Source organism: Otolemur garnettii, unplaced genomic scaffold (genome assembly GCF_000181295.1).
Source record: "Otolemur garnettii isolate 467f Iridium unplaced genomic scaffold, OtoGar3 scaffold00068, whole genome shotgun sequence".
In the NCBI taxonomy this organism is placed as follows: Eukaryota; Metazoa; Chordata; class Mammalia; order Primates; family Galagidae; genus Otolemur; species Otolemur garnettii.
The window spans coordinates 6,603,904-6,630,745 of record NW_003852463.1 but is presented as its reverse complement, the minus strand read 5'-3'; the positions used below and the strand labels follow the sequence as shown (position 1 = coordinate 6,630,745).

Sequence of the window (26,842 nt, the reverse complement as noted above, 5' to 3'; positions counted from 1 at the left end):
TACAGAGGAGTAAAGCTACAGGCGACAGGTCCCAGGGCTGTGCCGCAGGCTTACTGGGTAGTACTGCGTCATTCCCACCCTACAGATAAAGTAGGTAGGTTAGATGATCACCCAAGGTTTTAGACACAGAAGCACTGAGATTTGAGCCGGGCAATCTGACTCTACAAGTTCCTCTCCTATCCACTTTCCCATAATGGACATATCCACATAGCCATGGTGCTTTGCTTCCTTCACATGTCCCAATCTCTCTGCAGGAAGAAGATGATGATGGCCTGCCTAAGAAAAAGTGGCCTACGGTAGATGCCTCATATTATGGCGGGAGAGGCGTTGGAGGCATCAAGAGGATGGAGGTAAGAGGACGGTGGAATGTACACTATCTGTGTATCGATTACTCCGTGGCAGAAACACACACCAATCTGTGAAAACTCATGCTCAGGGTCTGGTGGGGATGAAGATTGTAAGACAAAAAGATGAGAGCTACAGCCTTTTCACTGTGCCCATACTTTGCCCACCAGGAGTCAGAGCAGGTTTCTCATCTACTCAAACCTCTCCAGGGTTTGACCAAATAAAATGCAAAGTTCTTACCTGGGCATGAAGGCCTTTGCAGGTACCACCCCTGCTGCCTGGACAATTCTTCCCCCTACATATCCGTCCACACGACTCACTCTCACAGCTCCTTCAGCTCTCTCTCTTTCTCTTTTTCTATACTTTCCATCTTCCCTGGCCCTCAAAACCCAGCACTGAGGCTTGAGTAGCACTTGCCTTGCACATCACACATGTGGTTGTGATTCCCATATTTTATTTTGTCATCTTGTTTTATTGTATCTCATTATTTTTAGGTCCGTTGGGGAGAAAAGGGCTCCACAGAAGAAGGTGCTAAACTGGAAAAGGCAAAGAACGCAAGAGTCAAGATGCCCGAGCAAGAGTATGAATTCCCTGAGCCTCGCAATCTCAACAACAACATGCGGCGGCCCTCTTCCCCGCCCAAGTGGTACTCTCCAATCAAGGTGAGTCTCCCTACTAAAACCCATCGTCAGTCCCGATAAAGCACTTACATAGTAAGAATCAGAATCTTTGGACTTGATAAAATCTCATACAAAATCCAGCTTATCCCATCCTTCTCACTCCAGGAGAGTAAGAGGGAAAGGCTGCAGTCTGAGTAGCTCCTGTGATTAAGGAAAAAAATCTAACTTATTGCAGGGGGACAAATATGGACTTGAATGGATATGTGATTACTCTCTCAATTTCTATGTTACTGAGGTTGAAAACTTTTCAAAAATCACCATGGCGAAGTAGTGGAATAGGCCTGTGCTATGAGTCAAGTGACTTGGGTTGTAAACCCAGGGGGTCACTGTAAATTTCCATAACCTTCAGTTTCATTGAGTAGGATCCGCTATCTGCCAAAAGTGGCAGCATTCTCCCGGTGCTCGTCTCCACCCCCTTTGCTATAACACAAGCCCATTCCGCTTCATTCAAGCCTCCCACAGATGTATCAGGGAGCCATTCTGGCCACCGACCTAGTACTTACTCTTCCTAGCCGTGAGCAGATCTCCATTTTTTTTCGCCATTTCTCTTCCCTCTGCAGATCCAGAGTTTAATATCCTCTTTGACTTATTAGGGAATATAAGTCAAAGGGGCAGTTGAAGCTTCCTGAAGGCCTTTTTTCTATTCCCTTTGGTTGCAAATGACTTTAATTCATGTTATTTGATCAATACCTCTTTAGTCTCCCCCATAGACCTCTGCACTCTGCCAATGGTCAGAAACTACTAGAAAATCATAGCTGGAAAGACTCTAGACATCATCTGTCCCCATTCCCTCATCTTATATAGAACACTAAGATAGGCAAAGTCCTTGCTCTGCCAAGGTCTGGAACCCAAGGCCCCACGTGACTCTAAGACCAGAAGTGAAAGTCTCAGTATAAGAGCCAGCGCCCATCACCACCCAGTATACACACACACACACACACACACACACACACACACACACATGCACAGCCGTGCCCCTCTTCCAATGGCAACAGAGATAATTTTCATCATTCACTGAGTTATGTGCTAATTTTGAAGCTGTTCTTCTACAAAATAAAAAGCAATACTGTTTCAAACAGTGTAGTGACCCTTTACTGGTATGGTCCTTTCTCAGCCAAGCTAGCTCTGGCTCCCACGGATTGCAATGCATTCCCATCTTGGGTTACCATAAAGCAGTGAGTTGGGTTTTGTTGTTGTTTTTTTTTTTTTTAAGATAATCCCTCTGGGGCAATGGATTGAACTCTGAGATGATGTGAGCAAAACCCAGCTTGCTTGACTAACAGCTGTTTGCTTCTAATTATTTTCTAATGGGGAACACGCAGTGGCGTGCAGGCTTGTGCAGACAGAAGGGAGCCAAGTAAAATCTCTGAGATGGAGAAGAAAGGAGATTCTCTATTACATCGCTTTTAGGAATCTGTACCTTGTGACTAACACAACAACTCTGCTTATAGCCAGGTTTCCATTTCTGTAATCTTGGGCATTGAGAGAACATTAATTCTGCTTGAAGAATTCAATTTCTGCTTGAGAGCATGCTATTTGTCTGTCAACTGGTAATTTAAGACGAGTTTCATGCAGTAAATAAGAATATGGACACCGCACTTGGAAATCTAAAAACATTCCTAACACTCACTTGCAATTAGTCTCAATTCAGTGAGTATTCGTGGTGCACCTACTATGTGCCGGGCACTGTTAGATACTGAATATACAGAGATTCCCAGTCCTTATGCTGAGAATCAAAATCACCTTGGGAGCACTTTAAAGATGCAAATTCCAAAGCCTAGTGACTCAGAGTCTCACAAAAGACCTCCCAAAGCACACTGACTCTCACAGTTTGCCACTTTTTCTCACTAAATGAAGCTCCTTTTATCCATAAGGCCTCCAAATTTCACACCCCAACTCCCTAAGCAATACTTCTGTGCTGCCCTAGTTGCCACCACCTCCACAGTGGGGCTCTTGAGCTCCCCCCTCAGTCTTTGTGTGAAACCAGTGGTTCTGGTCCCTGGGCCAGCAGTATTAGCATCACCTAAGAACTTAACTAGAAATGTACCTTCCTGGGGCCCACCCAACATCTACTAAATCAGAAACTCTGGAGGTGGGGCCTTTAACAAGCCCATTTAAGAAGTTGTCACCAAAGTTTCCAGCCAGCATCCCATAGCAGGTTTCCCAAGGACAGAAACTGCAGTTGCCAGAATTATTAAAATCGGCAAAGAGGCCATGATCTTGCCTCAGTGATTTGTGAGGAGTCTCTGCAAGGAGACCCACACCAGGTTTCACACGGAGGTCCATTTTTACTACAAACACAACTGCTGCATCAATGATAGGTGACTGGGAATCTGAATGTCATGCAGTCCCTCCAAAGGCCAGACAGAGAAGATCTGCATCCCTGGAGGACTTGCTGAGCTTCTCAGCAGGGCTCCCTTGTTAGGACAGGAGAAGCACCAATGCGCCTGTGACCTGGTGGACCAGCTAATGCCAGTGCTTCCTCAGTTTCTTCTGCTAGGGAGGAGGCGATGTGATTACTCATGTTTATGAGTCTACTCTCTGCCAGATTTGACCCCCTGCAGGCCCCCATTGTGCTTTGAATCCCCAGTAAATAGCACTGTACCTGGCACAGAGGAGGGACTCCACCGTGTCTTATCAAAGAACTGAGGCATAAGATGTAATTATGAAACCAGTCCTGGAGTGTCATGCCCAGCAGACCACACAGATCCTGTTGGTACACTCCATCCAGGAAGGTGACCTTCTTGCCACCTCTTTGAGGAGAGGAGAGAAAAAGAGGTCATCCTCAGTGAATCTGGCTGAGGGAAAGATGGGGACAAGGAGAATAGAAGACATAGAAAGGAATCCAGAAGTAGTGGATATTTCATCCGGAATTTAGGCAGACTTGCTCCCAGAACATCAGCATTCATACCATTAAACCCAATACACGCCCTGTATTCACGTTCTAGCCACTGTGCCTGCAAAATTTGCTGGGCCTTGGACAAAACATTTAGCCTCATGTACGTCTATAAACTCTTCTTCCCTTTCCTGAACCCTCTCCCTGCATTTGTCAGGGTCCTGGTGAGAAACAAAAGGCGCCCTCATAAAAGTGGTGGCCAGGGTTCAGGGAACCTAGAAAGATGGTGAGATACCCGGAGACTAGCAACAGGGAGAGTTCTTACCTGCCAAGGCCTGCAGGGCGGGGGTGGGGTGAGTGGTGTTATGGGAGCCCAGGGAGAGCTACAGCCCTGGCAGAGGGACCACCCGCGGGAGCTGTGGCCTCGGAGTAAGAATCAGCACTCTAAACCCACCCCACCACCTGTTTTTATATGACCCACAAACAACAGTTTTTACAATTTTTAATGGTTATGTAAGTACCTACATACTATCCTCAATTTTTCCTCTTGACCTGCAAAGCCTAAAATCCTTACAAAAAATGTGTGCAAGGATGCAGCCAAGACTGGAGAGAGGAAGAACAAATGCCCCGACTCTCTCATCTCCGCTGGTGCTGCCTCTTAGCCACACCCAAGGAAGCCAGCTGATGCTGAGGCAGCTTCCAAGGCCTGGGGTGGGCAGGGAAATGCAGAGTGGATGGGGCGGGCAGCTCAGGGAGAACCACCCATCCGCTCTGCCCACCTTCTTGCCCCACTGTCAGCAGGGAGAACACCTCCCCTGAGCACAAACTTTCCCCAGGTACTGGGGAGTCTCCTACCTTCCCAGTGAAGGTGGCCAAAGCCATAGACATGTTGGTATTGCGTTGAACTCACTTTTTTCACGCATTACGTGATGTGGAGTTGAGAAGCAGGTGAGCACATTGGCCAAGCAAACCTGTGGGAACTCACAGAGCAAAGAGTGGGCTCTTCACCCACTTTCCCCTGTGTAATTTAAGGCACCGACCACACCAACCACACCTCCCCCCTTCCTCATTCCTGGCTCATGATCAGGAAATTTTCCCTAATATTCAGCCTGCATTTTCCTCTGCTTGGTTTTCACCCCCTGGGTTTACAACACCCCAGACTTCTCATTAAATTGGGACTGACCATTTCAGACAAGTTAAGTCATGCCCAGATATATGGCCACCAGACAGATTAAAACCAGAGCTGTTTTCAGGTTTGCTGGAGGCTTGCAGCCCTCAGAGAAACCGTTTTTCTCCCTCTCCAGTAACTCCTCCCTTTGACTAGAAATGGCAGAATGACAGCTGAAGGACAAAAGCCAGAGTCCTATTGCCATGCAGACTGCTACTTTCCACAAGAGAGCCAGCCTCTGAGGGGGCGGGTTGGACTGTGATGTTTGCAAGGCTCGGGAGTAGGGTGGTCTTCTGTTCCCTTCCTGTCAGGCTTGCCTGTTCTTGGCCTCATCACCTTGACCTTGGCAGGATGCGGCCCTGAAACCATACTGGATGAAGCTGTGCGTAGCCAGGACAGACTGGAGCATTAAGCACTGTCACATGTGCTGTTGATGGTGAACAGATTTTACCCTTCTCTGGCTACTTTGTAGAAAAGTTCCAAACTTTTGTTTAAAAAAAGGGGGGGGGGGCAAAACAAAAATAACCCCTGTGGGTGTGCATGTTTAAGAAACAGCTGCAACTTTATCCATTAATGTATTTCATTTGAAGAGAAGCCTAAGTCACACTACAGTATTCACCGCGTAGGTCAGGGTGTAAAAAGTCAGGCCTCTGTCTACAGTGGCCCTGTCCGTCAAACCACGCTCACAATTCTCAACCTCTGACTAACTTCCAACTAAGGAAGGCAGGCGAACCAGAAGAGAAGACACAGCTGTTGCCTGGCAAGAAAAAAAAAAAAAAGAGGAAAAACAAGCCCATGCCCCAAGGCGCTTAAATGCTGACTGCCCCATCTTTCCCGCACAGCCTTTGTTTAGAAAGAAAGAAAAGTTAGAGTTTACATGGAACTTGCACTTCATCTGCCTTTGTGGATTGGGAGTTATTGTCTGAGGCTAAGATACAGTTGGGGAGCCCAGAGTTGGTAAACTTCTCATTTTATGGTCAAAATGTGTGAACTTCATATGAGAGAAAGCTATTTTTAAATGTCAGCTAATACCCTCCAGTGGAAGGCTCTGAGTGTCTTAAATGCATCCTGCAAAGAGGCTTGTGCATAAAGGACACCCAAACCTGAGAGAATTAAGGGGGAACAACTTAGAAGGCTCTTCCCAGACTTCAGGGAAAGCCCAGGGACGGTTGGAAGAATGCCCCTGAGACATTTCTGGCCCCAGAGGGAGGTAGCACGAGGTCTTTAGGGAGGTAGCTGTTGTCTTTAACACATTCCCTGACATACTAGGAAAAAAAATCTTTGGGGTCATGATGTTTTATTAGGTCAAGAGACATGTGAGTTATATATGCTTCACGAGGCTCCAGGCTTAAAACTAGCATAAGTTGAATATAACTCACATGACAGTTAATGAGTTAAATGACAGGCTGCTGCCCACATTGAGAACCTTTGTTTTACATTTCTCTTTTACTTTTGAGAGTTGTTTTTTCTCCTCATCTTAGTTGTAAACACTTTCCCCAAAGTTTGTGTCAACTCTTCTAAGAAAAGCTACTTGATGGAGGAGCAGAAAGGAGCACAGGTTGTGTAGAATGCCCGGATGATTTTCCGTGCTACAGATGGGGGACTTTGGGTTCATTTGTGGGATAGGCAGAACTTAGAGTGCTTCTCAACATTCTGCCACACTGGACCTGACTGGTCTCACCTTGGTCAGAAGAGCCCAGTGACAGGAGCTCACCTTGATGAAGCAGGCGCCACAGGTCAGGCAGTGTTCCAAGTGCTCTCTGTGCACTGACACCTTTGTTACTCAGAACAACCCTCAAAAGTAGAATCTACTGCTGCTCCCATTTTACAGATGGGAAAACTAAGATACAGAGGCATTGTCAATTGCCCAGATTCACAGTGGTAATGGTTAAAGATGTTTCATAGTTGATTTTACTAACTGCAGTGCATCCATTTGGGTTAGCAACGAACTTCATTCTTAATGAATGAAAGGAGGGAGAACAGAAAGCCTGGAGGTAGGTAAAAGGCCAATGGAGAAACTCTTCACCGATTGAGCGACAGATGATGAGGGTCTGGGCCAAGGCATGGGCTGTGGAGACGATGGGGCAAGGGGAGACAGGAATGCCAGCAAGAGAGCTGTAACTGTAATATTTAATTTCAGACCCTATAACAAGTCTATAGAGTAGGTGGTGCAATTATCTCCATTTTAAAGATGATAAAAATTTTTTTAAAAATTTTAATAAGAAAATTTTTTTAAGTTGATGAAAGTAAGGATTAGAGATGAAATAATTCACCCAACCTGCAAAGCTGGTGAAGAGACCCAGAATACAAGCTCGGGCCAGCTGGCGCCAGTCACTTTGTGCATAACACTATGCTGTGTTCTTACCCATTCTCCCGACATCATACATTTAGGTGGTTTCCGCTCTTCTGCTATTCATGGAACTTCAAATTTCTGCTGAATTAATTAACACACATCAACAGCCAAATTTTCTTCTTTTAGCCCATCTCATTGCTCCTCCTTTGTCAAAGAGTTGAGTTATTAGCACACAGAGTGCCGTGGGTGGGCTGATTTACAAAGCCAAATACTGGGAGTCCTCCCCGTCCAAAAGAAAGGGGGGGAGGGGAAGAGAAAGAAAAAGAGGCATTCATCCAGGAAATCCACCTGGTTATATCCTGAAATATAAATGCTTATCCCAAAGAACCTTAAAGGAAAACATTTAGCTGATGATTGAAATGGTTTAATGCAAAAAACCACGCTGCACACAGCAGCAGTTCTAGCCAGCATTCTAAAGTTGTTTCAAAATATTTTTAAAGGCTTTGTAAATTCCTTGCTGAAAGAGATGAGAAACACTACACTTGGCAATACAAAGTTTAACCCGCAAGAACTCAAACAACAGTTGATGAAGATTCAAGAACACAGTTTTTTATATGATATAACCCACCAGAAAATAAAGAACATGAAGTCTTTGAGATGATTCCTAAATTAACACTGCCATTATAAATGGTTTGTGTCCAAGAACTTGAACCCTCTAGACTTCACTAGCCTTTCCAGCACTGTCATTCAAAGACCTCTTCTGCAATATTCCTAAGAAATGCATGTTACATTTTGGCCCAGTATACTTATATACACATGTTCGGTCTGACAATTAAGTTCATGAACTGACCCTAGAAAAAGTGTTACATAATTAACTCATTGCTGAATGTCACTGTGGTCACCTTTGAAGTACTCGGTGGAAAGATATGCACTTGGAAAGATGTGGACACCAGCCTGTAGTCCACACTCCAAAGAAATTTTGGAACTCTTTTCTAAACTGTCATATTACCCTTGATAGCCTGAATGTCATCAAAATGTCTTTCTTTCAGTATTTCCTTTATCTTTGGGTAAAGAACTTTGGGTAAAGAAAAATGTCACTGGGAGCCAATCAGGTGAGGAGGGAGGATGTTCCAATATATTTGTTTACTGGCTAAAAACTTCCTCACCGACAGTTATGTATGAACTAAGTGCATTGTCATGATGCAAGAGCCATGAGTTATTGGCAAGAAGTTCAGGCCGTTTTTGTCTAACTTTTTTATGTAGCCTTTTCAGCACTTCCAAACAGTAAACTTGATTAAAAGTTATCCAGTTGGTGCCAATTCATAATGAATAATCCTTCTGATATCAAAAGGTTAGCAACATGGTTTGACTCTTACTTTGGACTGGTGGAACAGTTTGATCGTGCAGAATTTTCTGACTTCCATTTTGCACTTTGACACTTTGTTCAGGGTTGTATTGGCACACCCACATTTCATCACCAGTAATAACACAGCCCAAAACATCACCTTACTTCTCCAAAAGGTCTTAGCAAACTTCAACTCACATTTGCTTTTGTTCATGTTTGCATGAACATGTTTGCAAATGTGGGACACCACTTGGGTCTCAGAGCAGATCCTTCTTTAGCCTCAGAGTCTCCTACTGTGTGTCTCTTCTCCTCCTACATTTATGGAACCTGAATTCTGAACTTAGAAGCCAGAGACTCATAATCCCATCACAACCCTATTCTTGGTGCTGTGTTATTCATATGACTGAAGAAGTATGGAAAGCTCTACATGCCTACATATGTAATCTGGGTGTATTTGTTTTATTTCAGGGAAAACTCGATGCTTTGTGGGTCCTACTGAGAAAAGGATATGATCGTGTGTCTGTGATGCGTCCACAGCCAGGAGACACGGTAGGACTCAATTACAGTCATGCACACACATTCTTTTTCTCACTCTCTGTCTTTGTAGAGCTGGAATAACTTTGGATTCTAGAGAAGAGCTTGAATAGCTCCAGAAGTACACATTCAGCTACTATTTAATGGTGTGACAAATCAGATCCTCATTTTCAAAATTCTGGTTGTTATAAGACCTTGAGTTTTCGATTTGCTTGTCTGAAAAGGATTTTGACAGAGCTATGTTGAATTTAACATCCTAGAACTTGAGCTTCTCAATTTATGGGCAAAACCAGTGAATAAAGTAAGCCTAAGAGAGTGGTGTGCTGGTCCTAAGCCACACTGCAGGTGGTAAGGAACAGAGGGCCAGTGCTTCAAGGATAGGGTGAGGGAACCTGGGGCTGCAGGAAACTCCTACCATCTTCCAGTGGATGTTGGGCCCAACTGGTCCAGGACCACAGAGGGGTGAGGATTTGTCTAGGCGCTGTCAGGACCACACTTGGAATGTCACCAGCCAAGAGGAGTTACAGCCAGCAGAGACCTCAGAAACCATCCAGCCCATGCCTTCATTTCATAAATGAGGAAACAAAGGACAAGAGAAGTTGAATAGCTTTTTCTGGTCCAAGCAGTAACAATGCTGGAAACAACTGTGGTTCAGATGCTGAATGACACCATCGCTGTTTCTTCTAAGAGCCAGTCTCTCTTCCACAAGTTTTGCAGAGCACAACTTGAGACCAGATTCTCCCTCAACTACCAGCAACCTGTATCATCCATCTGGTTCCTTGGGAATCAAGCACTTTAACCAAAAAGCAAACTAAATGTGTCTAATCTAGAACTCCTTTCAAATCAAGCAGATATGGGTTCAAACCTTACTTCCTGGCTGGAGAACTCCAGGCAAGTCACCTAACCTTTCTCCATGTCATCTGTATGAAGTAGCTGAGAGCCAGGCATGGTGAGGTGCACCTGTAGTCCCAGCCACTTGAGAGGCTGAGGCAGGAGGATCACTTGAGCCCAGGAATTTAAGACTAGTCTTAAAACAAAAAAGTAGTTGACAATAACTGTTTCACAGTGCAGCAGGTTGGGGAAGGTTACGTTTATAAAACACGTGGTCCACTGTTGAACACTTAGAAGGCTCAATCACTGGGAGATAGCCTTCATGATTATTTACTCTGGGCTGTTCTGTCTGTGCATAGTTAACGCAATTGGTATGTGTTAGAGAGACCCCATCTTTTCTCACCCCTCAACATGGCACAACTAATAAACACCAGAGCAGAGCCTGGCAGACAAGCCCCACACCCCCTCTCCCTTTGCACCTGGTAACAATGGGTGGTTTGTGGCTGAGGGGATTTGGTGTAAAGTTTTACAGCTTGTGCAAGCTACTGCCCAATTAGCTGTTGCTCCGAGTTATGGCAGGAACAGCAGACAAGTACAAACGTGAAACCAGGTTATATAAATGCTGAACTTCTTTCTGTGACAGTCAACAAATACAAATGTCTATACCAACTTTTAAAGTAAAAACACCACAGTTAACAGAAATGAGCATAGACCATAAAGTTAGTGCTCATGGAGGTATTTGGTCTTAGAAATGATGGCTGGTTTCTGTGGCAAATGAAGAAATTTTTTTTAGTATGCATGAGACTCCTCTAACAGATTAAAAAAAAAATAACAAGATATATAAAGTAGGACTCAATAGTATTTTGTGTGTGTGTGTGTGTGTGATAGAATGTGCCAGTATGGTATATAATCCCATTTTTTTTCAGAACTACTGAAAAACATCTCCACAAAAATATGTTAACAGTCCATTCTCCACTGACCAGTTTGGCAGAAACAGATTCAAGAACTGGGTCAACCCAACTGGGAGAGATATAAGAAAAAGGAAGGGTTGAAAGAAATATTATCATTTATAAGATATAAAAACACTGGGAGTAAAAGGCAGGTTATCCTTATGTATAATGGAATGAAAACTGATGGAATTGCCTCTAATGAATCACAACTAATTTGAATCTCTTCTTTACTAATTCTGAATGACAGTTTGTATTAACATTTGGAGATGGTCCATATGTTTTTGAGAAACACAATACCACCTTGACCTTAATTCTCCAACCATGCAAAATAATAGATTTGAAGTACAGGAAATTTAAGGATTAGGATACCTTTGAACATATTCTCCTCACTGTCACAAGTCATAATTGTTCAGTTTACTCTTAAATGGGCTTTCTTTATAAAAGTCTTGCTAAAATTACAAGGTACATGAGAGAAATAGATGCAGAGACTTATGACCTTGTAGTCATGGTGATAACCACAGGCATTTTGATGTACACATGGAGTTACACGAGAAGTGTCACAGATTAAGTAAGAGCCAGAGTCAGAGCTGCTGTGTGGCTACTCAGGAAAGAATTCCAGGGGGAGGGAATACAGGATCGTAGCTTTGTCTACATGCTTTTTCTGTTTTGTCTTGCATAACCTTGGAAAACTCACTAGAGACCTGCACTGCTTGCACGGTGATGACTGTAAGAATTCCTCAGCCCTGATTTATGGGGTTGACCACATTTTCCATAAACTGAAAATGACTACATCCAGCCATGTGCTCGTGAACAAGAGTCACAGGTTCTGAATTTTTCCTTTAAAGCAAAACAAAAACAAAAAATCACCTAATTACATTCTCGGTTAAATTCTGAATTGCTTCAAACACATGTTGACCTCACAAAAACCTGGCAATTCTTCCCCTTCAGTTCCTGCCTCCTCCACCCTCCCCCACCCCAGCCAACTCACCCCAGTCCTGCAGATGCAGACACAAGCCCACCAACAGAGGCACTGAGGCTGCTGAAGGCCCTGAGTCCCTTCAGCCTCCAGCACAGAGCCACCGCCCTTCCCTGGGATTGGCACCTACCTCTGCAGAGCCATCCAAGCCCCAGGTCAAGAAAAATATAATGGGTTGGCAACGGGGGACATGAATGCGTCCCATCTGCCATCACCCATCTTCCTCTTTCTGCCTGGGGTAGGCTAATGGCCCCATTATTCCTGGGAGCTTGGGCCAACATAAAAAAGAAAATGCCGAAAGAAACCACTTTAGTCACAAACCAGCAACACATCTGATCCTAAGTTCACTAAGCATATGGTGTCCCCTGCTCCCTGTGTGCAGTCACCATAGTGCTCCTTCAAAAACGTGGCTGTCAGCATACCATCGTTCTGCTTCAGACTTGCAAAAACTAGGGGAAAGCCCTAAATCCTGGCCTACCTTTCCATCTCATCTGCTGCTCACTCAGTCCCTCATCACCTCCAAATAGGCTTTAAGCACCTGAGACTAGTTACTCACTATGCCCTGAACGTGCCAGGGCCTTTTGTGTCTCTGTGCCTTTGCTGGGTTTCTCTGCTTAGAATGCCTTTCCCATCCTCACTATATAGCTAACTTCTGTTACTTTGGTAATAGTTCTGTTCATTGTTCCCATGGTGTCCCTATAAATACAAAACGTTTCTGGCCAGACTCATGTCAAAGTAGGGCACTGTTAACAGAAACTAAGCAAAAAAGTTTGGAAATTAGAACCAGTGTCCCATGAACATTTTCCTATATGATCCCCAAGGCTTCCTGCATACTTTGGCCGCTCTCTGAGTTCAGAAAATTTGCTCATCTTTCAAGGACAAATGTTTGAAGCCATTTAGAGTGTTCAGTTTGAGAGAAAATACTTGAAGGGATTGTTCAAGAGCTTTATGTGATGTGTGCCATTTTGTAACCTATTTTTGATTACTTCTCCATATTCAAGGGACTATCTTTCCATGCTTCTACATAGCCTTATATAATATCATTTTAATGACTGTATATCCACATTTTGGGTATTTATTGCCATAGATTTATGAGTGTAAAAGAAGCTGCAATTAATGTCCCTGTTGCCAAACCATTGTGCACAGTCATGAATGTTTCCTTAGGACTGTGTTGGGCTTCCTCTTGGTTCAGATGATATGCAGAATTGTAAACCTTTGACACATATTGCCAAAATGCCCTCATGACAGATTGTACAAATTAACCCTCACATCAGCATCATTGAAAAGCCCATCTCCCCAGACACTCACCAGTGTTATTAAACTTATTTATGTAATAGGTTCTGATTTAATTGGCATTTTTTTATTGCCAATGTGAGGTGGAATGGTTTTTAAATGTTTCTTTTCTTACTTGTCAATTGCCTATACACGGTCTAGATCACTAGTTCTCAACCTTCCTAATGCCGCAACGTATTTTCATTGCTAAAAAGGGGTCACAACCCACAGGTTGAGAACCGCTGGTCTAGATCATTCTTCTACTGGATATTATAGAGTTGATTTTTATATGGTCATTTTCTTAACCCATCTTCATTCATACATTAATCAAATGATTTGAGAGTCTACTATGTGTCAGTTCTGTGCTAGGCATTTTGTATGTGGTGCTTCCTCGTGAAACTGAAAGTCTAACATTTATACACACACACAGGGTGCCAAAAAATATATACACATTTTAGGAAAGAACTCTATTAAAATTACAATGCTCAAGTCATGTTTGATTTCCACAATTACAAGAGATATAATATACAAGATAACAAATGTTAACATTTAGTTAACAACTCAAGTATTACCATTTTGGTACAGTTTTTTCCTTTCTTAAAATGTATATTTTTTTGGCAACCTCTGTGTGTGTGTGTGTGTGTGTGTACACACACAAACATATGGCAAAGGTTTTTACTAGTCTGTCATTTACCTTGTAACTTTTAAAAAATACTCTGAAGTTATCTATAATATTATAGTCAAATCTATAAATCTTTATAATGTCTGCCTTTGGTATCCAATTTAGAACCGTCTTCCCTACTCCAAGAGAACATAAATTTTCACAAAAATGTCCTTCTACACTTCTTCTCCCTCAATCTCGGTTTTTGGTGGCAAATTGTCACCTTCTCTGTATATTTCTGGATATGTTAAAGTAAATTTGAAAGAGAATCTTTGGGGGCTATGGGTTATAAGTTTTCTAAACTAGGAGTACTGGAATATTATCTTAAATTCTTCGAAGTGTAAAATGTGTCTTGGACTTGGGCCGTTCCCAACGGACAGAACTAGAGCCACAGGTAGAAGAAGCAAGGATGGGCTGCCCCAAAGACTAACATTCCAGATAACTGATGTTACCAAAGAAGGATAAAACAAGGTAAACCACTAGGCCAGAGTATAGTAGAGCGTTCCTACAGCAAATCAGTAGTGCTCAAATTCGAGCATCAGACCACCTTCAAGGTTTGTGAAAACACAGCTTGCTGCACCTGTCGTCATGGTTTCCGATTCAGGAGTTGTGGGTGGGGCCTTTCTAACAAGCTCCCACATGTGCTGATGTTGCTGGTCTGGGGTTCACACTTTGAGAAACAGTGAGATAAACTGAACTAGAGGAACCTCAGAGTCCTTTTAGCCCCGAGAGCTTGAGATTCTAAGTTAACACTTCTATATTTATTTGACCACCAAGCCACGACTTTTCTTTGCCCACCTGTTGAGACAATTGGGGAATAACTAGTCCAGCTTACATCTAAATATGAAGCCCCAATAAGAGAAATCCTTCCCAGCTATAGGCAGTTCTGTTCCTAGATTACTGATTTCAAACACAGAAATGTGAGACAATTCAGATATTAGAGTTCATGGACTCCAGTGATTTTCAACCTGTTTGTACATTGTGATCATCTGGGGAGCTTTGAAGGGCTGATGCTCAGGTCTTGCCCAAAAGGCTCTGTTTAACTGTTCTGGGTTGAAGTTAGGCACTGGGATTAAAGCTCCCCAAGTGATCCTTATGGGCAGCTGGGACTGAGAACCAATGAGCTGTTCCAATTCCCTGTTTTCCCCCCAAGGCAGTATCTTCTCTCCTTCTTGAAACAATTGAAAAGCATCTCACCATGTGCCTTCAGAAACCCAAAGAGTCTGCCAGGAATAAGGGAAATGAATGATCATAATCTTCGTGTGCTTTCAACAGCCCCTTTCCTACCAGGAAGATGGTTAACCTAGAGCCTGGCTGCCGTATCATTATTACTGCTTAGGGCAAGAGGATGGAAAAGAGAAAATAGAACTGTGTGCCTCCCCTGTCTTTTCTAAATGGGATTCAATCAATCTACCCACTAGCCGGAGTCCTCCCCATTTCTGCCCCCTTCGAACTCCACCCCCTTCACATCCTCCTGTAGGATGTCGTCTTTGTTTTCAGCTTCTTGAGTTTCTCTCACTTCTGGCATCAAGAGGCTGGTACATTCCATGCTACCTCCAAGAACAAAATGCTAAGGCTCACTCAGTTTGTTTTGCAAGCCTGGGTCTCTTTGCAATCAGAAGAGACCCCGGGAAACACACACACAAATGCATGTAAACAGTTTGAAACTCATCTGAAGTGCAGCCCCAGAGGTTGTGAAATCCTCCCCGAGCTCCAGCACCAGGGCTGCTGTCTGCACAGCTGTTTCCAATAAGGGCATGAGGCCCGTCACATGGGCACTATGTCCCCCTAATGTCACAGAGAAGAGAACGGTCTGGACAGGTTGTCTTCCAGAGGAGAGAGTATCCGCCCTTCTAAAGGATGAGCCTCCTGCAGCATACGCAGACCTCAGAGAAAACTCCTGCACTCCTTCTCTTCTGTCTTCCTCCTTCACATTCCCTGCATCCCCTCTTTCTTCTTCCCCCTGTCCTTTTAATATTTCCCCCATCACTGCCAATTTCTAGGGCCTGCCTTTGTTGCCTTCCCTGAAACAATCAAAAGTCTAGTGTGCCCCCAAAGAATCCACTTCTGCACTAAGCATAGGGAATGCCAATCGGAAGAGGACTAAACTCTGGGCCTCCAGGAGTTCAGTGTAGGTTGTGGACAAGAAGGGAGGGCCCAGGGCTGTATTAACTGCAAATTAATGAAACAGAAGCGCAAACCCACTCATGATGACTTTGTAGGTAACTATGTTCTCCATTTTGCAAAGCAGAAATTAAGGCCCGGAGAAGGCCCCACAGCTGGTAAGTGGCAGGTATGGGCTTGAATTCAAGACTTTCAGTCACACTGGGGGTGTCTGAACTCCTTCACAAATTCGATGGATACTCGTTGGGCAGAGGCACGGAGGTGCTGGCCCTGGAGCCTGGTCTGCCTAGTTTGGACTCCACTGTGACAGCAATGAAGACTTGCCACAAGAGTTTTAAGCAGGACTGTGGTGTGGATACAGGGGCAGTGAGAGATGATGGCAGCCTGAATCACAGCATCGTGGGCCAGGAAGACAGAGCCTAGTCCAGAGATGTTGAGCATTTGGAATCAGTTCCCTGGTTACCATCCAGGAGTGGAGCGTGAGTGACAGGAAGGTGACGAGGAGAACCTCCAGGGTTTGCCCAAAGTGACAGAGCTGCCTGTGCTGCCATTCACCAGCAGGAGGGCACAGGAGAGGAGAGCTTTGGGAGGGAAGATGAAGAATTTGCTTTTTAACTTGGAGGTGCCCGTGGACATCTGAGGAAAGAGGGCCAGCAGCAGGTCAGGACCAGGGTGAGGTGTGCAAGGCCTCTAGGGCATGAACTCAAAGGAGGTGCTCAGTCTCGGGGGCGTGCGAGTGCAGCCCTAATCTGCACCCTGCACCTCGCATGCCTTACCCCAGTCCCAACCTAGGCAGAGGGCAGTTTCACTGTGGTGAGAGTTCTGGAATAGAAACAAAGATTTGAAAGTCATCCACATGGCCTCTAAGACAAATATGAATTCAAGAAGAACTGGGGAGAGGAAGAGAGAGGAGAGAAATAAGTCAAGCCCTAAACCCTGAGGGTCACATCCTTTAAGTCGGAGAAGTGTAGAAAGAAAAAGGAGAGCAAGAAGGATAGGCCAGAAAAGAGAGGTTGCAACAGGAGCATCCAGGGTCATGGAAGCCAAAGGAAGATAATAACACATCACACAGGATGGAGTCACCAGTGTCAAATGATGGAGTGACTAAGAGGCAAGAGCAGTCGTCTAATGAGATTAGTAGTAAGGAGGTCATGGCAACCTCGGCAGCCCAGGCTCCGTGGAATGTGGGGACAGGAGTAAAGCTTAGCTGAGAGTGGAAGGGAGAGCCAGGGCAGCGTCTGGGGGAGGTCTGGACCCAGAGAGGGCTCTTTGTCCTTGTAAGACAAGGAGACTCAAATGTGATCAACAGCTCATGACCGACACCCAGGAGCCTAAGGAGTTGAAAAGAAGAGCTCATTGATACAATGCAGAGCCCTTGGGGGGTTCAGAGATGAGAGGGAAGCCTCAGTCCTCCTCAGTGATGAGCCTGGATGTGGGTGAGAGGGCAGTAGCAAGGGCAGCCCTGTGATGAGACTGGAGTGGGCCAGCTGGGCTTGGAGCTGCTGGAAACAGCCACACCTTGGGAATCGTTGCTCATGTCTGGGCAACATGTCCTCAGGTTCCAGAGTGGATGTCTGAACTTCCCTCAGGAACATGAGTATTGTCAGGATTAAACACAGTGGCAGGTGTGAGTAATTCATATAGATGAGAGTTCATTCTCTTCTCTTTCTTCCCTCTGAAAACTGATCTGAGAGAATTTTAGTTATGCCTCAAAATGTACAAAAACCTTTTTTTCAGGATTAATTTATGTTTAAATCAGCAACAACTAAAAGAATCAAGTTATCTACAAATCACAGTTCTATGTGAAGGTCAAGTTTTTCTTGTACAATAAATGATAAGTTTATCCGGGCTTTTTACCCTGAGTAAACAGAGATCTTCAGAATTTCGATCAGTCTCTGACATCAGGCCATAAGGTCCCAGTAGATCTGGAGAGAAAGTCGATTTGCTGCCCTCTGGCTCCTGACCTTTTATGAACTTTTATAAGCAGTGGATCATTTAAGAAAAAGGGGAGAAAAAAGCAAATTGTAGGAAATGTTCCTAGAGGGTGTGATTTATCTTGGCCTAGCACCTTCCCTGGATGTTTGAATTCTCAGTAGTATTCATTTGGTCCTCACCCTTGGAAGTCTCTCTTTTGCTTAGTGAAGGGGTACATGAGTACTTAGAATTCTTGGCTTAGAATTCTCTCAGTTCCCTGAATTTAAGAAAAGAAAAAGTTCAAAACACTCTCTGTCCACAGCAAAAAACAAAGTATTCAAACCCTGCAAAGTTAACCTTTTCCAGAGAAGTTAAGCTTAAAATTGATGCTGTAAAGCGTACTGTCTTGAGTTTTACAGGGTGGGGGGTGGTTTTTATTTTTGTTTTTGTTTTTTTGCATCAACTTCCTTCTCTCTGAGTAAATAAGTGTGAAGGAAATTGATGTGATTGGGGTTTCTCCCTCTCCCTCTCCCTTTGCCTCTATCCCCTCTCCACTCTCCCCTCTCCCATTCACGTCTTCCAGTTTCCCCAGTGTGACCTCTTTTTTCCCACAAATATACATACTCAACATTCACATACACTTATCATCATCATCATCATCATCATCATCATCATCTTTTGGCTTCAACTTGTAGGATTTTCAACTTCAAATTGCCTCATCTCCCAAACAGCTGCAGTAACAGAAGGTCAAGTCCTAGTATCAAGTTGCAAACAACAAGGGAGAAGTAAATGCTGAGGCTGAACAAGACAGGGATGGAGATAAAGTATCACCCATTCAAATAACTCTGACCTCATATTTTTTTCCTTCCAAACAGACTCAGGCTCGAGAGAGGCAGGGCTTGGCTCTAGGGTCAAAATTTCACCCAAGTGCATAACATTTTAGGAAGTTTGCTGCTTTGTCCAAACATGATGTTTGTGTCTAGCCACTTGGTTTCACTGGGCCTATCCTCCAGCTGATCGCACTGGAAAAGCTCCCCCCTCAGGACATTCTATGACTTGTGATAGGCATCAATTCATTAACCACTCACACAACCTAGGCTGGTGGGAAGTTCTGTCCTGGCCTGAAAGTGTTGGATTGAATTCTAGATGGCGAATCTGACCTAGAAGTTATTAGGCTTCCGGAATTGATAGCCTGGGGAAGAGCCAGCCAGCTGTAAAACATCCACACAAAGATGTTCTCTTGGCATCTCCATGACCACCCTGCCCCTACCTGATAGCCTCAGAGATAGGAGATTTCTCATAACCCCAGTCCCTTCGTTTTATAGGCACAGAAATTGCAGTCTGGAAAGGTGGTCTGGTGAGACCCCCCAAGCACTCCCAGGTACCTCTACATCACCACCTTCCTTTACCCTCTTTTTGCATATAGGAAAGATAAGGCTCAGATAAGGTCCCTGGCCTTTTCAAAGTCGCAAAAGGTATTAGTGGAAGTGGCAAGACTAGAACCCACCAGCCCTACAAGGCCTGGATCCCCTTGAGTCTTCACCCCAGGCCAGAAAAGGAGGGTGCAAGTCCAGATCAGGCTTGATCTCTCAAAGAGATGGTAGGACCAACTTTGGAAGGCAGAGCTAGTCCTTGTCACCCAACCCATTCCTTTCCTGCCCTCCTACCTTCTCCACCTCCCAGCACCTTTTCATTTTCATACCCTGCCCAAGATGCTTAGGCCGCTGGTAACCTCTGCGCAGAATACTACACTCCACCTTTACCTCTTGTTCTGCTCACCCTGCCTCCCTGTTTACCACCAACACTGCACCTCAGACAGAATACTCCCATTCATTCAATAAAGAGATCTTGAGCTCCTCCTCTCCAGCAGGCACCAGGCTGGGCAGTCAGGATTTAGCATGAGAAAGGCAAGACCCCAGGCCTCATGGAGCGTACATGGGAATGGTCAGAAAAGATCACCAAAGTACAGCTCCATGTGGCAAGTGGTATGAGAGGAGGTACTGCGGGTTCCTCAGGAAGATGGAGCCAGGATATTTAACCCAGGTTAGGGGATCGGTGAAAACTTCTAAATAGAAGAGACCACTTGGCCAAGACCTGAAAGATGAATTCTCCCAAGTGAAGCGAGGAAAAGGCTTTCTGGTTGGTGGGCACAGCATATGTGAAAGCCCCAATGGGAGGGGAATAGAGAGAGGACACACAGGCTGGCAACCGGGGAGGGAGGGGAGAACAGCCACTCCCACCTGGCTCCGCCTCTCCAGCCTCTGCCCACATCCTGCAGGCTCCCAGCTGAAGCCCCCTCCCCCAGTCAGGGCTCCTCCTCCTTCTGCCTCCATCCTTCTCTCCCTCACAGCACAGAGGACATAGCTCCATTTGTTTCCTTGTTCCAGGGATTATGGCTTTTTCTGTGACTCCTGGGTCGCAGCTGTTTATAAACAGCTTTTATGACACTCCCTTTACAGGCAGCTGCATTTTAGTAGTGGACAAGGAGACAACTCAATAAATGCCCCTGTCTTCTAGGGGCATCTCCAGATAAAAGGAGGCTGAGGTTATTAAAACACTAAATTTTTATTACAATTGTTCTTCATGCTTTTTGGCATTGCCATCCATTTTTTAATAACTTTGACTTTTTAAAAGGTTTGTTTATGTGAAAACTCCACACTGTACCCCAGAAGTGCATTAATGTACATAGTTACCATTCAATTAAAAAAAAAAAAAGGTTTGTTTGGCTGGGCATAATGAGATAAGCTTGTAGTTCCATCTACTCAGGATGCTGAGAGGGGAGGATCCAGTGAGTCCAGAGTCCAGGGCTGCACTCAAGGCTGGGTGTCAGAGCAAGACCTTGTCTCTAAAAATTAAAGTTTGTTTGAAAATAGAAAGTTAATAAAAAAAAAAAAAACCCTCCCTCAGACATTACCACTTAGGCCATTCGCTTAACGGTTAGTGGTTTTCCATTTTTTTCCTTTTTGGCTAATCTCACTGAGAGCAAATTCACATTCAGAATCCACACGGATGGCAGAGTTAGCTTTGGGGTGCTACTTCCATTCTTCTAGGCTTCGACACCTCTGTCCATTTCTGTGCTTGGCCCCAGCATACTGAATGGGGTTGCCCGACCAGCTGACACCCAGTCTTTGGCCTCAGTGACTGGCACACCCATATTTCAAGGGCTCTATGGCTCTGACTTGGACATAAGACTTAAATGGGGATAAATCTTTGTAAGTTTTTCCGTATACTCTCCTACATACTGTAGGTGAATTATGATGGGAAACTCTAAATGTCACAGAGTCTGGAAAATTGTACATAATAATGGGCAACCATTCCTCTTTGCAGTAGAACTAGTAAAAGTGGGCGTGATGGAAAGTCCACTGTGGAATCATCCCTGCTGCCATGTAGGACAGAAGGTGCTCCTCTGCTTTCTCTTTCTAGCTGGGAAAGTCATTCTGACCACCAAGGTTGGGTTTCTTAGACATTGTGGTAGAGAAGGGAAAGGGGATGAGTGAAGGAGCAAGCTGGCCAGAGACATGAGGCCTTGCCTCAAGGCCCCACCACATGGGTCGGCCAGGGGATGCCGTGGAGGCCTCCAGAGACCCATGGCAGCTGCAGAGCTGAGGCCACCTTCTGCACTTGTAAACAGTAAGCATACTCCCCCAACACCAGGGATAAACCCCCAAGACCCCCTGATGGATAATGGTCCCCATAGCACTTATCAACCACATAGGAACATTCTGTACTAGATCTTCTGCTGGGGACCCTAAGGTTGCAAATATGTTTGCTAATGGATCCAAAACAAATTCCCTGGCAAAAACTGAACATTACGAGCAATTAACATTAAGCCAGAAGCCTACATGGCTATGTCCCATAGCAGGTCACTCATAAGCAAAGTGGAGGCTTCCAGAAAGATTGCCCTGCCCCTGTGAAAATGCCCATTTCATCCAGCATCATTGCTGTGCTTTGGTATCTGTAGACTCTGGCACTGGAATGAACGTTCTGAACCTCGGAGTGCCATTCACAGCCAGACTGTGATGCTTGTCCTTCATGAAACTCACCAATCTGTGTCCAAAACTAGGCCAGTGATAGATGCATGTGTCCAAGGAGAACACGCAGTCTTTGGATAACTATTCCAAACTAATTCATTTGCTCTTTCAAGCTCATTTCTTGATAACACGTTTAGTTCTAATTCATTTCCAAGTCTGATTTTTTTAATGGCAACAGTTTGATTATAGAAATACTTAAGCTTTGTAAACCATGGCACAAACTGTTTCTCCATAAAGAAACACAGCTTTCCATAAATCTTCCCCCAGAAACACCAGAGTTAGAGGAGGGGAACATGATTTGACTTGGAGTGATCTTCCTGATTATCACTTTCAGGAGAGAGAAAAAGAGAAAGAAGGAGAAGATGCAATCTCCAGTGCACTTTTACACATCTTCAAAGAGTTTGTGGAGAACAGACGATAAGGGTATTTTTATGACAAGAGTTTAAAGTCTTAAAAGACTTTTCTTTCAGGCTCTTCACTGGATGAGCCGACCAGTATAGCACTAGGCAACTTGGTGGGATTACAAATGGGCTCATGTGTTAAAATATTGTGACCTCCTTTTGACCTCCACAAGTAGGAGAAGATATTCTTAGATCCCAAATATCTCAAAAGCGAAGTCTAGAGTTGACTGTCCCTAAGGCAACCACTAGCCACATATGGCCACCGAGCACTGGAATGAGGCTGGTGAAGAGACGTGCTATAAATGCAAAATACACCCTGGATTTTCAGAGTAATATGAAACGAAGCATGTTTGTGTGTTTAAAAATGTTTATGTTAATTACACGTTGAAATAATGGCATTCTGGATATACTGTGTTAAATAAGACGTAAGAGTAGAATTAATTTCACCTATTTCTTTTTATGCTTTACAAATGTGGCCACCAGAAAACTTTGAAATGCCCATGTGGCTCACGTGTTTCTGCTGGACAGCGCTGGTCCAGAGGATGAGCCTAGAAGACACTGGTGAGGAGGGAGATGACATGATTCCCACGCAGGCCCCAAGTCCTCCAGGCATTTGTATTTTGTGGAGACATTAAGAACTTCAGAAATTATAGGTCTCTGCCCTTCCTGGTTTTCTATCAGGTCAGCTGTGACAGCCTTTCTGGGCCAACTCCTATTCCAGACTTCTTATTCTTAACCAGAAGTCTTGTATGCTCCAAACCAGCGTGTTAGAGATTGGGGGTTTTTTTAAGCCAACAAGCAATTAAGGGGGTCTCTACTACTTCCTCCATCAGCATACAGAGAAGAAAGGACTTGTAGCTTTGAAACCTTCTTCTGAGTCTTTACACATTTAGAGGCTCAGCTGCTCTGTTTTAGCCTTGAAAAACTCCTGGGAAACAAATAGCATCCCCACTTTACTAAAAAGGAAACTGACTTAAGTAGACCAATAATGATAGAATTTACAATTATTTGCTAACTCATTTCTTTTGATAAGCCTATGGTGTAGGTCCCATTTTACAAATAAGGAAATTTTCTTTATAGAGAGCTCAAGAGCTAAGGCTTTATACTGCTGCTAGAGAAAATAGCATTTGCCATTCAACACATATTTGTGCTGATGAACAAGGAGGGTATGGTCCGCTGATGGAGTTTGCATCCTAGGACTTACAGCACCCAAAGGTTAAATGCAATACTAAGAATTAAAATTGGTGAGTAGGGAGAGAATAGATAGCAAGCCGGGGTTGTCAGGGCCCAGGACTGGCCAGGTCTCGGGCCCAGCTTAGGTAGGTTCTGGACGCGGACCACTAAACTACCTTGCTCAGGAACAGTTTCTCGTAGGTGCTTAAGGGCTATCTACTTTAGCTGGAGAGAGAGAGAGACAGAGTAGCTTAGAGAGAGTAAAGGTCTTCTTAGAACAGATAGCTCTTAGTCTTTAGCAGAGCTTGGTAATCTTCAGCAGAGACACCGTACCGGCGTTCTACAGGCAGGAGAGGAGACAGAGTAAGTGGATCCGTGATAGAATGCGCATGCCTCCTGACTGCCTGCTCCTCCAGCCTAATATAAGGCTGAGCTCGTGCCTCTCAACACCACAGGTGTAGAGACTGCCAATTCACCAATGCTCTCATCTCGCGAGCTCTCTCATGCTTGTTAAAACCAAATCTCTCTCCATGCCATTTTCACCAAGGTGTTCCATTACAGGTATTTCTTATAACTCTCACTCCTCCTAGCCATAGGCTATACAGGCTGCTACACTGGATGGTCAGAAAAGCCCTCTCTAGGTCCAGCATGGTGGCTCATACCTGTAATCCCAGCATTCTGGAGTCTGAGGCAGGAGGATCACTTGAGGTTAGGAGCTGGATACCAGCCTGAACAAGAGTAAGACCCCATCTCTACTAAAAATAGAAAAAATTGCTGGGCATTGTGGCTGGTTCCTATAGTTCCAACTACTCAGGAGGTTAAAGCAGGAGGATCGCTTAAGCCTAGGAGTTTGAGGTTGCCGTGAGCTAGGCTGATGCCACAGCACTCTAGCCTGGGCAACAGAGGCAGCCTCTGTCAAGAAAGAAGGAAGGGAGGGAAGGAGGGAGGGAGGGAGGGAGGGAGGGAGGAAAGAAAAGAGAGACAGGGAGGGAGGGAGGAGAAGGAGAAAAAGATGAGGAAGAAAGGAAGAGAAGGGAAGAGAAGGGAAGGAAGGAAAGAAAGGAAGGAAGGAAGGAAAACCCTCTCCCAGGAGGTGACGTGGAAGGTAGGTACGAAGGGAAAGAGGGTGTTGCCATGTCAAGATGAAGAGACAGCAGCTAGCACAAAGCCTGCAAGGCTGGAAGGAGCTCAGTATGTTGGAGGAACTGCTAGCATCTGTCAAGTGTAGTAGAAGATAAGTGGGCAGTGAGGTCAGAGAGAAAGGCAGGGACAGTGGCTGGAAAGGCTTGTAACCTGGGGGGAGGCATTTGGATTTTACTCTGTGTGTGACATGAAGGTTTAATGGTGGGGAGGGCTTAGCAAAGGGGAGAGATTATCTAATCTAATTCTACAAAGACTGCATTTAACACAATGGGACAAATTGATTGCAAGTTGGCCATCTTGGAAGCCAGGACATGGTTGAAGAGGTTGGTGCAGCAGTCCCAGGTAAGAGGCAGTGGCGTGGACTGGCATGGACCTAGTGGGAATGACAAGAATTGGATGGATTCTAGAAGTATGATGGATATAAAGACTAGCTGGTGGCTACCTCTCCCTCCTTATACGTGGCTGTTCCTCCAGCCCCCTTCACCTCCTGTAGTGTCCTTCTGAAAGGCTCTGCTCAAGGGAATCTAATTCCCCTTCTCCTGCCTAATAGTAGTGTCCAAAAAGCAGAATGGTATTCCAGCCGATTGTCATTTTTTATTATCCCTTTGTTGTGCTTTGTTAATTCATTGTCCTGCCTCACTCCTCGCCTCTTAATTGTTGGTGTTGACCTTTAGAGACATATCCAAGATAAGGAGGCCTGGCTATCTTCTAAGACACTTAAATGGGAATAAGAGTGAAGTGACTGTACTTTCAGTCTCTTAGGCTAGCAGGAAGATGAGCTGTTTGCTCTGCTACCATTTGAAAACTGGAAATGTGATGCCTGCCATTTACCAACACCTGTCCCACCACCCAGCATGGGGTAGGCATGCCTGGGGAGGGAATGGGGCAGGACAATTCTGTTTAAGAGCCATGTGGAGTATGATTATCTGTATGCTGCTGACAGTAAGATAAAGAAGCTGGAGAGCTGGATGGAGGGAGCAAGTCTGAAAAGACTGCAGGGAGGAGGTGTGACTCCAGCTTTTCCTTAGAGGAGGCTCTCAGGCTCCGCCTAAATAAAGAAAAGCCAGGAGACCAGAACAGGTTGCTGTTCAGCCAGCGCTTATATGTGCATGCATATGTATATGCAGCTCCTCCTCCAGCCAGTGAAAACATTTTCTTGGCATGTGCTCTGAGCTTCGTTAATACTCAAGGGCAATAAATGCTCTCATTGCTAAGGAATGAGAACTCGCCCTTCTTCACTTACAAGCACAGTCTCTTCCCAGGGACACAGAGCGGGGTCAGGGGTCAGCATGGAGCAGGTGTTGGGCACATCTGCATGGACTCCACACCCTCCTCTCTCTGACATGAGGGAGGTTCTCTCCTTTACACTGAGGAACTACCCTCCCTCAGAAGCTTTCACTAGCTCCCACTGCCTGCTCAAACAAGGTGTGTTTTGTGGAACACTTACTCTACAGCTGCTTGTAGGTGTCATATAAGTTTGAGAAATGCTGCACTTAATGTTAAAGAGGCGTTAATAAGCCAGTGTGCACTGGGAACCTCCAAAGGGAGGATATACATATCACATGTCCCACATTTGTAAATTACTGATCTGTTTCCACCAAGCATTTCTTGGATTAATGCTCTGTGAAAGGCACTTTGAGAAACGCTAGGCGAAGCAGGCTTTCCCCTCATACCCTCCAGTCGGCCAGGCCCTGCCTACCTCTCAGGAGTCCCACACCGAGCAGATGGCACCCGTGCCGCTGTTGCCACCTGTACACCTATGTGTTCCCACCCGAAGATCGCTGCCCAAAGTACCCTGCCCCCTCCTCTCCTCTCACTGTGACTCAGACCAAGTCCTTTCCTCTCTGGAAAACTTCGCTGTGGCTTCTCAAGACTGTAGATGCCTTCTGTCTCAGACGGTCATTACATTGCTTTACCCAGGGCCGGGCGCAGCGGCTCACACCTGCAATCCTAGACTCTGGGAGGCAGAAGCAGATGGATTGCTTGAGCTCAGGAGTTTGAGACCAGCATGAGCAAGAGCAAGACCCCATCTCCACTAAAAAAAAGTAGAAAAACTAGCTGGGCGTGATGGCAGGTACCTGTAGTCCCAAGTACTTGGGAGGCTGAGGCAAGAGTATCACTTGAGGCCAGGAGTTTTGAAATTGCTGTGAGCTATGATGATGCCA

The 26,842-nt window shown here is 44.9% G+C and overlaps 1 protein-coding gene across 1 annotated transcript in view; it reads left to right on the top strand.

Moving 5' to 3' along the window:
* Positions 1 to 26,842, top strand: part of ANTXR1 (anthrax toxin receptor 1) — a 241,927-nt gene that overhangs the window by 164,633 nt on the left and 50,452 nt on the right. The window contains exons 15-17 of the mRNA XM_023515283.1: positions 255 to 350; positions 840 to 1,007; positions 9,136 to 9,216. Of these exons, the coding sequence (XP_023371051.1) occupies positions 255 to 350; positions 840 to 1,007; positions 9,136 to 9,216 (345 nt within the window). The remainder of the gene's footprint in view (positions 1 to 254; positions 351 to 839; positions 1,008 to 9,135; positions 9,217 to 26,842) is intronic.